Here is a 14,393-nt window from a genome sequence, read left to right as displayed (position 1 = left end):
CACTTTGCCATCAACTTACTTTCCAACTCCATGTACCATAGGTTGTCGTATCCTAATTACAGGCCAAATTCTGCAGTCCTTAATTGGCCACAAATTAGTTGCAATAGGTGCCAGACAACTAAATTGCTTTCTGAATACATAATGCTCCGCGATGAGGTTCTCCACAGGCAGGTGAGTAAATCAGTGTAAGGAATAAATTTAACTATCTTTCGCTTGGGATAGTTAACCACAAAACACTTACCTGCTCTCCTAAGTTAATTATATTTGGATTTAGCAAACGTAACTTGATGTGGTAAGAAAAGCTTCTCATTTCCCAACTTTTCCTTTGAGCCTCATCGCCACCCAATTCCAACTCCGTTCCCACTAACCCAAGAGGCACTTGCTGCAGCTTTTGAAATCCCTGCCTTGCTCAAAGCCTCACGCAAAGCCCTCTCCCTCCCGTCTGACAGCCGACCATGGCGAAACGCCGGCTGGCTCTGCCTGGGAACAGAGGCAGCAGGCACGCAAATGCAGTAAGCAAGTCAAGGGGCCGTGGTAGGCGTTTCATCTCTCAGCTACGCAAAGAGATATGTTGATGTGGAGCAACAAGGAGAGCAGAGGAACATCCCCTGGTCTCAGGAGATGCACAGCACAGAGCCGCAGGTCCTTCCTCACCGGCTGCCCCGTGCCAGGGGAGTATCTCAGCAGCTTGCTGGGCTCTTTCCCTGGCCTCAAGGAGCGGCAGGAAGAGCAAGCTGAGGCACTTCGCTCAACCCAGCAGCCTGTCAACACTGCACAGCCCTTCCCTTTGGCTCGCGAGGAGGTTTGGAGGATGTCCCGGGGAAGCGCGCAGGAATCAGCCACTTGGAAGACCAAGCCAAACGTCTGCAGCATGGGCCAAGGAAGAAAAAGCTTCCCAGCTTTTGGAAGAGAGGTGGTGGGCAGGAGCCATCTGAATGAAGACATTATGGAGAGTAACAACTCTGGCCAGGAAAGGGGGGTGGCGAGCTGCCGAGCTGAGTCCCCGCTGTGCCCCAGCTCTCCCCAGCCATGCCTCCCCCTGCGGCTCAGCAGGCGTGCCAGCACCAAAAAGGCAAGCTTGCTTCCCTGCACAGCCGCTTTTCCTTAGCCCTGGCACGCCAGGCACAACTTTTCACTTACCACGAGGATGGAGGCAGGAGATGTCACTCTTCTTCCTCCCTCTTTCCAAAAGAGTTTTGGTGCAAAGCCTCTCAGTGGCAGACCGCCTGCCAAGGCCTGCTTAGCCCCTTTTGTCTCCCACTCCACTCTAGTTTATTGCCTTCAGGTTTGAGTTTCTTGGCAGGTGCAGCCTGGCGATGCCAGCTGCAGAATCATGTTTGCAGACCAGCCTATTAGCCCTTTCCATCCTTCATCGCCTTTGGCACCTACTGAGGCACTCACAGGCTGTTCCAAGAGGTGCTGGTATGGCCAATTGCCATTTATCCGTTCTCTCCCATGGCTTACAAGCCCATTTTGTGTCCCTCATGTGGTTTAAATTCTCATTTACGTGAAGAGATGTTTCTGGCACACAAGGCATGCTGGCCTCAGGTTTCTCTTTGGTGTCTGAACAACCTCGGTTGATCAAATGAACCTCCACAGAGCTTTCTGGTCTGTGTTCCTCTCATCCTGCTGAATCTCTAGGAGACCTCTGGGAGCCCCATAACCAGCTTCACCAGTTTATTCTGTTTGAGCAAGAGGCTAAGGGCAAGATCTGGTGGCAAACAGCTGCAACGATCACAGCTGCTTCTGAACACCGGGAGCGTGAGGTCCTGGATCTCCTTATCTGCAGAAGGGATAAAACCCCCAAGATCACAAGAGTAGTTTAAACCAACACCAACCCTTGAAACACAAAAGAAAGAAAGAAAAAGAAAGATCAGCACATTACCAAGCACAGCTTTCTGACTACGTGTGGCTTTGCCTTTCCCCATTGCCAATGCTGCTGTTGCCACCGGTGAGGAGCCATGAGACCATGGCCAAACCCAGGCTGCAGCTGCACGCACACATGCTGAGCTTTCCTCAAATGTTCAGAGACAAGCCTTTGCGACTGGTTTTGTACCTTTGACTTTCCAGGTCAGTTTAACAGCAGTGCCTAAAATAACCTCGCAGGCAGCTTGATTTTGCAGGAAGGGATCTGGGGCAATGACAGCAGTTCTGCTCCTGAGGCCGCTTGGATTCACATACTTTTCAAGGGATCTGCCCCATTTTTCCAGCCGCACAGCTACTACACAGGCCAGCAATCAATTACCTTTAAAGAGCTCACTGAATGGGTACTTGGCAAGTAAGGGGCAAATAACATCACCAGAAAAACGGGAGTACTTGCCAATAGTGTCATTTTCTTTCCTGGCTCTGCCCTACCCCACAAGTGACTGTACCTGTTACAAGTGAGCTTCCCCTTGGCTTGTTCCCTCCGGTACTAACACCTACAGCGTGGCATAGCTCCCTGAGACTACAGAAGAGTCCTTGTCTGCAAAATTTTCACCAGCCTTCAGCACCTGCAGCATCCAGATGGATGGAAAACAGTGCTACAAGCAGCGGGTTCCTTTCCAGGCCAGCGCTCTCTCTCAAAGTAAAACAACCATATAAAAAAGAAATCATAAATCAAATGCAAGATAAAACATGGAAAGCTTTTGTTTCAAGAGCTTTCTTTAGCCATCGCTGTCAGGAAGAGTCTTGGTAACTTCAGTATCTGCTAAGAAAAGTTGTGGTTACCCTTCATGCTATCTACAACTAGGTAGTCAAGCAGAAATATTACTGTTAGTTATTTCTACTTCTCATGCAGCTGTTGCACACATTCACAGGGTGCTAAGTAATAAGGTCTGGCCATAGACTGGCCACAAAGTGGGGAACGGAGGGATTACTTGCCTGGTCTTGAAAGTTACAACTCCTGGGCAAAAATATTCCTGCTTGTATAGAAACAGAGGTATTTAGAGAAATCTCGAGGTCTCTGTGCAAGTACAGAGGTTGTTCTACACATTTTAACTTACGGCTTCATGGCATAAGGTATAAAACTATGGTTTGTTTTGGCTTCTGGAACATTGGCATTAGCAGGAGTTATATTTTGGTACGCTCGTGCCGATGGGACCCACATTACACTCAATGGCGTTCGCTCACACGTGAAATCCCTGCCCCAGGGGTCTCAGTCTGCCACCAGATCAATGACAGGCACGCTGAGCCCCCGTGGCCACTCTGCCCTGTCTGCCCCGAGCCAGCAGGGCTCCCCGCAGCCCTGCCCCGATGGATCAGGTCCCGGAATGTGGGATTTTGGGGGCGATGGGGTCGCAGGGGAGAGGGAGAAGTTCCCAAAGCGCACAGGCTCTAATGGCCCTCCTGTTAGCTCAGTTGTCTGCAGCGCTGTGTGACCGCCGGTATCTCAGTCCAGTGATTGCACCCACGTACCACCGCACGGAGGTTCAGCAGGAGGGCAGCCACCCAGAAAGGCACACACAGACAGGTTTGGTTAACCCCTATGTCCAGAGGGCAGACTGGTGATGTCCCAGCTACCAACTGCCGCGCAGCCAGGGTTTTCCAGCAAGAGAAGACCTAATTATTAGTGAAAAAACCTACGGGATGACACAGAAAGTAAAAAAACCAACCTTCTCTTACACCTCACACCTTATTTTTCTCCGAGCAAAGGTAGAGTATATGGTGTGTTCTATATGTGGTACAGAAGGTTGGAGACCTTCAGCTGCATTAGCTTCTCAGCAAGGCTGAGCTGCCCCCAGGGGACACGGTACTGTGCAATTGCGTTGCACCCAGGACCCAGGTGAGGTTAACTGGGAGCTCCTCCTGGTTCTGGTGTGAGGTGTTGCCCAGCACAGCCCGGTCTCTGGTGAGCAGTCCAGCCCTGGGCAAGGCAGGGCTCACCCTGGCTGAACTCACCCGGAGCAGTTCGTTAGCTTATGCTGACTGTGAAACAGGGGAGTTTGCTTCTGGGGCACCTGGCAGCTCCCTGGTGTCCCTGTACCACACCGCAGTGAATTTCAGGAGCTGCCCACCCCCTTGGCAGAGGAACTAACCATGTGTCAGGCTGATGCACGACCATGCCACCAGCACTGGAAAACGTCCCCATAATGAAAACCCTGACGGTGAGCTCCAGTAACTCATACCTCTGCAGACCTGCTCCTCCTGCTCACCTACCAGATTTAACAAACCAGTAATCGACGCCTGGTTTCTAATTACTCTCATTTACAAAAACCATGGAACAGGTCAGTTCTAAAATACAGTTTTGATGCAAAAAAAACGCACCAGAAAGCTCAGAAGCCTTTATATAAACGGATGGTAACTGCATACCCTGCTAAAGTGTATTGGTGTGACCTAAATATTTATACCACGGGTAGCAGTACTTGCGGTGGAGGGATGGAAAGCACAGGAGATTTTTTGGTGCATTTTTATACCAATAACTGTTGAGCCAGCAGCTAACAAGGCAAAAATCTGTTTCTCAGACATCTAAGCACAGCACAAAAAGCTGAGCTCAGATATTTTTCCTCCTCCTCTGCCTGACAGCGTCCTGCCCAACCAAAACCTCTCATTCATGCCTTTTGCTGTCTGCCTTTGGAGTCCTCTGCTGCAGTCCCAGGCCGTGCTGCGAGCTGGGGGTCGGGAGCCCAGAGATGCACAGTAACCATGTCTGCAGCCCTGGCAGCCGAGCCAGCTCACAGAAGTTTAGCCTTGGAGCATACGAGACAAGGAGTGTTTGCTAGGATAGCTGCTCCGTCCCTCTTTTCCCCAGGGCTTTCTTCCCTGTCTCCTTCCAGGCACTGCTCAAGCCCTTCAGCCCCAAGGATGCTCCCGCAGCATCTAGCTGCACAGTGCTTTTTCTGGGCTGAGGAGAGGGCTTACCGAGCCTGGAACTGTCCACCTCAGCCAAACTGGCTGAAAACCTCCCAAAAGCAGCAAGCTCTCCCCTGGCAGACGGAGAGCCCCCAGCAATGCGGGACTCCACAACATTACTTCCTCACCAGCGCAACGTGGTTCATAGCTGCTGCTTCGGTTTTTCCTCTCTGGTTTGGACATCACCTCTTCTGGTTATGTTATTACAGGGGGCTTTAAATTCCTGTAAATTAGGATTTTACCTATAGGCTTTGGGAACACCTCTATAACATGAAATCCTGTTCCTGTTTTAAAAGATATACAGAGCACAGCCATGCCCCTATAGATAGCACACACCTCTGTCTGCCGGAGCGTGTCCGGACAGCGTTTTCGAGAGGTGCTCCGGCAGTCAGCAGGGAAGGGATGCCTGCTTTAAGCATCTTCCCTTGTAAAAATGCCCACATCGGTTCAGTTATGTTCAGCCACCTCAAAGTCGCCAGCTCCTGTGAAAAGTCCAGCTGCTGAAGTCACTGTGGTTATGACTCACAGGCTAAACAGAAGTGCCAGGAAACCACATGTATGCAGCAAAATGGGCCGCATCTGGCCCACTGATTGCTAGGAGGGATTTTTTTTTTTTTGTTTAAGTAACAGCAGTTTCAGTATGGGAACTTCTGGAAATAGCTTCTTTCTGATCCGTTTCAGAAGTAAGAAATCTGGGAGCATTTATGTGATGGCCCAAAGAGAAAGAGAGCGTCGATGGGCCACCTCTGTGTGCGTGTGGGATTCCCTCCACGCATGGTCCATGCAGGCATCAGCCCCAGGCAAAGTCTTGGCCATCAAACGGGGCCTCCACTCTCCTCGGAGGAGGTAAGGGTGGACTGAGAACGTTCCTCAGTGACCAGCATAGAATCATAGAATAGCTGGGGTCAGAAGGGACCTTTAAATGTGACCTTGTCCAACCTCCCTGCAATAAGCAGGGACGTCTTCAACTAGATGAGGTTGCTCAGAGCCCCATCCAACCTGACTGTGGGTGGTTCCAGGCAGGGCAGCCTCTGCGCAGGAGCAAATCCTCCATCACGTAACGTACGTGCCGCCTGCCTGGCCTTTTGACAGCAGCCCTGATGGTACGTACCTGATGGAACATACCTGATGGCTCACACCTGGCAGCCGTGCTTCCACGGCACGTTGAATTCCCATCCTTCTAACTGGCCTGTAGAAATAGCATCTGGAGTGGGAAAAGTGGTTTGGTTGTGACCCACAGCTTCTACAGCAGATAAAACTGGACATGATGACTATGTTCCTCGCCGCTAGGAGTCAGGGCAAAGCACTCCCACAGCACATATAGACCTATGATTGCGTTTTTTCATTAAATTGATTTCCTAAAGTAACTTCAGAACACTGACAAGATGGACTCACGAGAATGATTTTCTTCTCTCTTCAGTTGAGTGTTATTCCTGTTTAGAACCGATTTGCAAAATGAAATGTGTATTCAAAAATTAAAAACAGCATTTGGGTTCGTTCATAGGAAGATGGACATTTTGTGGTCCTAGGCTCCTTTGTGCAGCTGGAAAGGAAATGTGGGCTCCACAGGGAGGACAGGATCCGCGAGCAGCTTGAAAAGCCAGCACAAACCAGAAACGACTGCTTGTGAGAGCCAAGGATGCAGCACCTGCAGGAAGGAGCCGGCGCTGGCCTGGGATGCAGCACACAATGGGAGGGATGCTTTGCTCTGGGAGCGGACATTGTGACCCAGCCCAACTGCCCTCTGCTCCTGCCCTGTGCTTAATTCAACTGTCACCTTATGGCCACTAAAACTGACTAAAAGCATTTAAATGTAAATTACAGAAGCTCTCCGAAGGACCTCTGGTCTCACTTCTTCTCTGTGAGTCTCCAGAATAACCTAGCCTACCTAGCAAAGCCTACCTAGCAAAACAGCTCCCTGCACCATCACGATAATAAAGTAAATATTTACAGCCAGCCCAGGTGGTTTGCAGTTAGGGAGAGTAGAAAGCACGCCTTTGCACCACTCCATGCAGTTCTGATTTTAATATTACCAATACCTGGCAGAAAACGGGTATAGGTCCCCAAATGTGTTCCTCATCCCAGAAAGCTGACATTTAAACTCTCATCCTCCAAAAAGCCCCACTTTGAAAACTTAAATGAGGAGGCAGAAAAGGTAAAAACTCTAGAATATCCACCCATGGGAGTTCTCTGGCATGTGCCTGGGCCACCCATGGGCAGAGGGGACCCACCAGACACCTTTGTCATCTCACAAAGGCATTGCCATGCAACACTCCACACCATCACAATAGCTGGGTGAGCCCTGGAGCCCAGGGAGGCACCATGGGGGAGAACAGCAGCCACGCACCATTAACGCTTTCTGATCCTGGAGCAAAACACCCGCTTCGATTAAGCCCATCGGGATCACACATCATGCCAAAAACCGACGGAGGAAAGAAGCTACTTTGTGAGTTGGGCTACAGTCTGGGTCACACATTAGGAGAGGGCAGCTTCTCCAAGGTGAAAGCAGCCACCTCCAACAAACATAAGGGCCCGCTAGCCATCAAGGTGGTGGACCGGCAACGAGCACCCCCAGCCTTCATGTACAAGTTTCTGCCTCGGGAGCTCTCCATCCTGCGCAAGATCCGGCACCCCAACATCGTGCGCACCTTCGATGTTATCGAGATCAGCAATGGGAAGCTCTACATCGTGATGGAGGCAGCAGCCAGTGACCTGCTGCAGCTGGTGCAGGAGCTGGGGAGGCTGCCCTGCGTCCCCAAGGCTCGGGACATCTTTGCACAGGTTGTGTCGGCCATGCGCTACCTGCACAGCCGCAACTTGGTGCACCGGGATCTCAAGTGTGAGAACGTGCTGCTCACCGCCGAGGGCCAACGGGCCAAACTCACCGGCTTTGGTTTTAGCAAGGAGGCCAACAGCTACCCAGACCTGAGCACCACGTTCTGCGGGTCACCAGCCTACGCTTCCCCGGAGGTGCTGATGAGCATCCCCTACGATGCCAAGAAGTACGACATGTGGAGCCTGGGGGTGATGCTCTATGTGATGGTGACTGGCTGCCTGCCCTTTGACCATACCCACATCTGCCGCATGTCCCAGCAGCAGAAGAAAGGGGTGCAGTACCCAGAGGGGCTGCCCCCGCTGCCGGAGCCCTGCCGAGCCCTCATCACCAAGCTGCTCCAGTTCAACCCAGCCTCCCGGCCTGGCGTGGAGCAGGTGGCCAAGAACAGCTGGCTGAAGAGGGACACCTGAATGGGGAAGCCCTCCCCGGAGAGCCCAGGAGAGCAGTAACGCTTCAGTGTAATCAATGCTGCGCTGGAAAAACCTTTTGGTGTTTTATTGATTATTTTGAGCCCTGGGACACCTGTATGTGGGAGCTGATTGAACTTTGAGCACCAACAAGACCGTGTGCTCTCAGAAGTTGGTCAGATCCCTCCACGCAGGGGATACGCGAGCCTGCTGAGCCCTGGGTTTCAAGGCACAATGGCCATGCTGAGTCAGTGGTAAGAGCAAAGTGTGGGGCTGCTTACACCAGAGCGGCTGCCTGGCCGCAGGGGGGACCTGCACCCCCCATCAAGCAGGTCAGGGCTCTCCTGAGGAGCTGGCATGGCCAGGGCAGGGTGGCAAGGTGCAATGTGCAGCAACGCTGTCCTTTAGGTTGCCTGGTCCCTAGCACATGGAATGAGCACTGTAACTCCAGCACAGTTACCCCTCTCTGCTGCCCCTCTCCATCAGCCACCGTATGCACAGGGCTGCAGGAGGAAAGCCATCCTCAATGCAACTCTTGGCTTGTCCTTGTTTGCCACCAAACTGTGTTCCAGCTGGTGGGAGGGGAGAAGCAGTAGACCCCAAATCACTACTGCAGAGCAAACATCACATTTTTTGTACCCCGCTGTTTAGATCTTGCAGTGATATTCACAGCAGGATCTTTGCAGGCAACTGGACGGTGTCACCGAGCCAAAAGTTTTGGTGTGGGTTTGAGATCCACACCTCACGTTCAGCTACATCTTTCAGATTTTGATGCTTACCAACATCTGAATTCTCTTCCAAAAGATATTTGATGAGAAAGACATGCCACTGGCCATGGAGAACCTGCAATGGGAAAGAGATAACAAGATATAAAGGAGAACGGCTTTGCTAACACCTCTAGTTTCAACACAGAAAGTTATCAATTATTCTTAATGCAACCCCCAAAATCCTCTGCAGGTCCCTACTGGCAAATCCCATTTTCAAAGGGTTAATCAAAGGTAGGAGCTGACATCTGAAACATACCTTCATTTCAAATCCCCTTTAAACAACCTCCAGTCTAGCGTCCACCGAACCTGCAGCCGAACCGGACCTCCAGCTGGGTGCCCTGCCAGCCTGTGGCACGGGCGCCACGTGAGCCAACACAGCACGGGGCTGGCAGCGGCTCCTGCAGCCCGGCTACCTCGTACATGAGCAAACCAGTGCACATGGTCCTGCTGGAGAAAGAAGGAAACATCTTTGGCAAAGCAAACATTTTGGGTCTATTAAAAGCAGCAGTTTAAGTAGAACAAGATGTGGCAGCACAGCCAGCCCAAGGCTTTTCAGCATGTGGGCTACAGTGGATTTTGCCACCCCCAGACTGAAGATTTATTTTGTTCTTTTCCTTGTAGCTGCAAAATGAAACCTCATAGCAGTAGCAAAGTCCAAAGCATACAGACTAAAGGACAGGAGGGATGACTTGGGGTTCTCCATGGCTGGGGAAGCAGGCTTGGGAAGGGTCAGGAGGATGCTGGGTGTGGAAAAGGAGAGAAGTCGTAAGGATGTAGGAAATGAGGAGGTTGGCTGTCAGGGTAGTGAGGTTTTCAGCAAGGCTCAGCTCCCCGTTTCCTACTCGCCTTCCAACCACCCTGTCAGCCTCATTCCTCTCCAAATCCACCCCCTTCCTTTGGGAGGGCTCTCCAGTCCATGCCACAGGGTATCCAGGTACCTTTGCATCAACATCCCCTGCCTCACTCCAGCCCTTGCTCACATCCAAGTACCTCCCCACAACCTGGAAGCACAAACCTGATGCCAGACCTGGTGCTACCACATTGCCTCTCCTTTTGCCTTCTTTTAATTTTCTTTTGTTAAAGACAAAGCTAGTATTAAATGAGTCGTTCTAAAGCCCAGATGCTATTAATTTCCCCTCAGCACCACGTTCTAACAATTGCATCGGTTGAGGACATGAGTTGGGCCACAAAACTAATGTTTTTCAAGGACATACCCCCTCGAGCAGTGTATTGGGTTTGCCTGGCAAGGGTTTGGTAGCGGGGGGGCTGCAGGGGGGCTTCTGTGAGAAGGTACCAGAAGCTGCCCCCGGGCCACCGGCTCCAAGAGGGACCCGCCGCTGGCCAGGGCCGAGCCCATCGGTGACGGCAGCAGCACCGCTGGGGTCCCGGATTGAGGAAGGGGGGAAACTGCCCCAGTGCAGCGGGATCGAGGAGGGGGAACTGTGAGAGGAGCAGCCCTGCAGCCCCCAGGCCGGGGCAGGGGAGGCAGGAGGGGCTCCCGGCGCGGAGCAGGGGTTCCCGGCAGCCCGTGGGGAAGCCCACGGCCAGGCAGGCTGTGCCCCCAGCCCATGGAGCTGGGGGGGAGCAGACCCCCACCCGCAGCCCAGGAGGCCCCCGGCGGGGCAGGGCAGGGCAGGGTGTGAGGAAGGGGCAGCAGGGACAGCGGGTGATGGAGTGACCGCAGCCCCGTGCCCCGGCCCCGCGGCGGGGGGAGAAACCGGGAGTGACGCTGAGCCTGGGAACAGGGGACAGGTGGGGGGAACGTGTACTAAGATCTGGGTTTATTATCCAATTACCCTACTCTGCTTCGATTGGCAACACATTAAGGTAATTTCCCCAAGTCGAGTGGTTTTTGCCTGTGTGGGTAACTGGTGAGCCATCTCCCTGTCCGTGTGGGTAACTGGTGAGCGATCTCCCTGTCCGTGTGGGTAACTGGTGAGCCATCTCCCTGTCCTGGGTAGCTGGTGAGTGATCTCCCTGTCCGTGTGGGTAACTGGTGAGCCATCTCCCTGTCCCGGGTAACTGGTGAGTGATCTCCCTGTCCGTGTGGGTAACTGGTGAGCCATCTCCCTGTCCCGGGTAACTGGTGAGTGATCTCTCTGTCCGTGTGGGTAACTGGTGAGCGATCTCCCTGTCCCGGGTAACTGGTGAGCCGTCTCCCTGTCCTGGGTAACTGGTGAGCCATCTCCCTGTCCTGATCCTGACCACGAGCCTTTCCTTGTATTTTCTCCCCCTGCCCAGCTGAAGAGGGCAGCAGCAGAGCGGCTGCGGTGGGTGCCTGGCTTAGGCTTAGGCAAGCAGCCAGGGTACAAGTGGCAAGTGATTTGAACGAGCCACGGGGCTCAGAAGGCTGCCCCGCAGCCCTCGCCTTCGCCACGCAGGTGGCCATCACAGAATCATGGAAGAGCTGGGGTAGCAAGAGACCTCCAGAGATCATCTAGTGCAACCCCCTCTGCAGTGAGCAGGGATGTCTTCCACATCACACAGCACTAATGATCTCCAAGCAGTTGCAAGAAAATAGTCCAAGTATAATTATGCAGATTAAAAATAAAAATTGCAATTAAAGACTCCAAACCAATTCTTACCTAATTTGCACCAATGGGAAATCAGGTTTGCAGGAGAGCAGAACCAGGGGCGGTGAGCAGGCTGGGGAGGAGGCTGCTCGGCTGCGCTCTGCAGGCATCCCTCCCCTCCTCGCTCTGCGCCAGAGGGACTCCCGAGGGGTCTGTGTGTGCTAAGCCCAGCTCTTCCCTGGCCTTACTTCCTCCTCAGGAAGGCAGAAATACTTTTTAATCTTCCTGCGACGTGCACAGTCGATGGCAGTGCCCCGGCGCTGCTGTCTGGCAGACAAGCCCTGCTATCCTGGCCATCAATCACAATGCCCTGCATTTATGGGAGAGCCCTTGAACTTTGAACGAGCACCCGTGGGAGGCATAAACATCCACGCAGGGTCATCAATATCCTGATCAGTCCCACCGGCGTCACTCTGCAATGTGACTCCGTCCTCCTCAGGCTGCTTGTAGCATACTGGTGTGGCATGATCTGCAAGTGAAGGGTCCTGTCTAACACCAGAATAAATAACTTTCTGTGGGGGAGCCGATCACCATGCAGCATGGGCGATACACAACGCATATATTCTATTTAATCTTTCTTCAAGGACAAGAAGAGAAACACGCAGAGACGGTGCGCGGCAGCTCGGCGGTGTGCCACCATCCTGCTGGCTTGCTGCGTGGGCTGAGCACGACCCCGAGCACAGTCCTGTCGTCATGCCCCATGTCACCCGACAGGCTCACCGGGAAGTCTTCCACGTTTTCAGATGCGTCTTGAAATCAGTTTGAGGGACTCTGAGAAGGATACTCAGCAGAATAGAGCGTTTAGTATTTTCCTGAGATATTTTCTAAGCATCTTGAAGCAATTTTACCCCATTTAATCTGAGAAAAGAGTTAATAATTTCAAAGACATCTTCCAGACTTTTAGTATAGCTTTCCTCTCACTGCTCTTTTGTCCAAATTCAGCATCACCTCGCCTGAACCACAGTCTTTATTTCAGGCTAATGAAAGGAAGCGAGATAATTCACTGCATGTTGACATTAAAGCTCCCTTTTCAGCTAAGCAAAATTTGCTTTCAAGGGTTTGGGTCATAGCTGATGTGTGTGATAAGCTTTAGGACCCAGCTATTTAAAAGCCTACATGTCCCAAAGCTCTGGCGGATAAGTATATTCGCGAATGGTGGGAAACCACGGCTGGGTAACCGAACAGCTGACGTATTCCTGCAGGAGCCGCGGGGCCGGCGCTGGCAGGGCTGGGTGCGAGGCGTACCCCAGCGCCCTGCCTCGCGGGGAAGGCAAAGCTTTCAACAGGCAATCCAGCAAATCAAGATACCTTACTCTGCTTGAATACTTGAACCTCGCCGTAATTGCAGCCTTTAGTGCTTAGCAGCCTTTGATCCAGCTGCCCAGCGTCCTCCCCTCTCTTTTCAGACCCCACGCTGCACCAGGTGATGGATCTCCGCGCTTTTGTGTGCCTCTGAAACCTTCTTCAGTGTAAGATCTCCTCCTCTTTTCATAGTCCATCGCTCTGTGGGTCTCTGCATTTGTCAGTTGGAAGAGATAGGGAGGGAGAAAGGGGGCAAACATTTCCCTGTCTTGAGCCATTTGATTGTATTAAGCATCATCATCATCATAACGATGATAAAAAAAGTTATGAGGTTCTTGCCAAAGGACAGGATCCAGAGGCTCTTTGTGCACATAATTTTCATTGCAGACAAGAAGCTTTCTGTGAGTAATATTTTCATTTTCACAGCACTGAGCAAACATTAATCCTCGCGCTAGCATCAAGGGGTAAATATTATTCTCCCCATGTTACAGCAAGCGGACTAAGTGGCTTACCTCAGGCCAGGAGGGTTTCATTTTACATGACAGTTCAAAACTTCCCTGGCCTCCAGTCTACCGGTCAGATCATGGCTTTTGTCTTGAAGTGATAATAAATTCAACAATATTTGATGGGCTGGAAAGACATGTGAATTCCCTCTTCCAAAACTGCTTCCAAATCAATCTCATTTTATCTCATGAATGAATGAAAGGAAATGTACTACAGAAGCAGATGGCTGAGCTTCTCTTCCAGGCTCTGAATAAGGAATCCAAATTTCTTAACCACATTTAACACCCCTGTTCAACACTCTGGGCAGCACCGGCACCACGGGGTGTAAGGTGAGCCCAGGCTGCCCGGAGACCTCCACCCTTCGGGGGTCTCAAGGCTGGCTGGACAAAGCCCCAGGCAACCGGGTCTGACCTCATGGCTGGAGCCTGGAGCAGGACACCAGACTGGCGACCTCCCAGGTCCCCTACCACCCCAGTTACCCTGTGCTCCCACAAAAACAGAATTCTGCTATGAGGTGATGGCCATTCCTTCTCTCACAGGTACCCAGACTTCATGATTTTGACTGCAAGGGTGATCAATAACTATTTTCTAGAGCTGTGAGCACGTGGGACGGCAAGCCATGCCTGCCTCTGCCAATTACATTTTGGTTATTATTGATGTCTCTTACAGGTGACAACACAACATCAGGACCTAAAAAGACCGAGCACGGGTAGGAGCATGGTTGTTAGGTGTTTCCCTGTGAAGCTAAAGAGCTGCAGAAGGGTGGGTGGGACGTCTGTTCTCCTTCCTTCCTTCTCATGTTATTAACAGCCACGGCAGCCACCGACAGATTCCTTGAAGGACTTAGGTGGTGTTTTTTCTTCCTCTCAGCTGACAGATGTTCATTATATTCAGGCAGCACCTAAATGTCACAGGAACCCTGTTGGAAGAGGTCCTGTGTACAGATGTTGTTATCGATCATCCCTGCCTCGGAAGAACTCACCTCTTAGATGAGAGGCTGGCCACAGGAGAGGACCTTCCCTTGGACCACGCAATCCGTAGGTGGCCTCACAAAGAACAGACAGTAGGACACCATGGTGATCCCTGTGCCTCGTGCATCACCTAGCATCGGAGAAGCGTGTCTGGGCAGCGCAGCTCACAGTGTGCTTTACAATACAGGTGATTCCTGCTTAAA

At 52.0% G+C, this 14,393-nt stretch overlaps 1 protein-coding gene across 1 annotated transcript; it reads left to right on the top strand.

Annotated features, from left to right (window-relative positions):
* Positions 1-7,203: 7,203 nt before the first annotated feature.
* On the top strand, positions 7,204-8,076 carry TSSK6 (testis specific serine kinase 6). Its single transcript, XM_040603924.1, has one exon. The coding sequence runs from the start codon at positions 7,243-7,245 to the stop codon at positions 8,074-8,076; it is 834 nt and encodes a 277-aa protein (XP_040459858.1). The 5' UTR covers positions 7,204-7,242.
* Positions 8,077-14,393: the final 6,317 nt, after the last annotated feature.

The sequence above is a fragment of the Falco naumanni genome, chromosome 8 (assembly GCF_017639655.2).
Source record: "Falco naumanni isolate bFalNau1 chromosome 8, bFalNau1.pat, whole genome shotgun sequence".
Classification (NCBI taxonomy): Eukaryota; Metazoa; Chordata; class Aves; order Falconiformes; family Falconidae; genus Falco; species Falco naumanni.
Note: the sequence above shows the minus strand (reverse complement) of the source record. Positions and strands in the feature narration are given on the sequence as shown.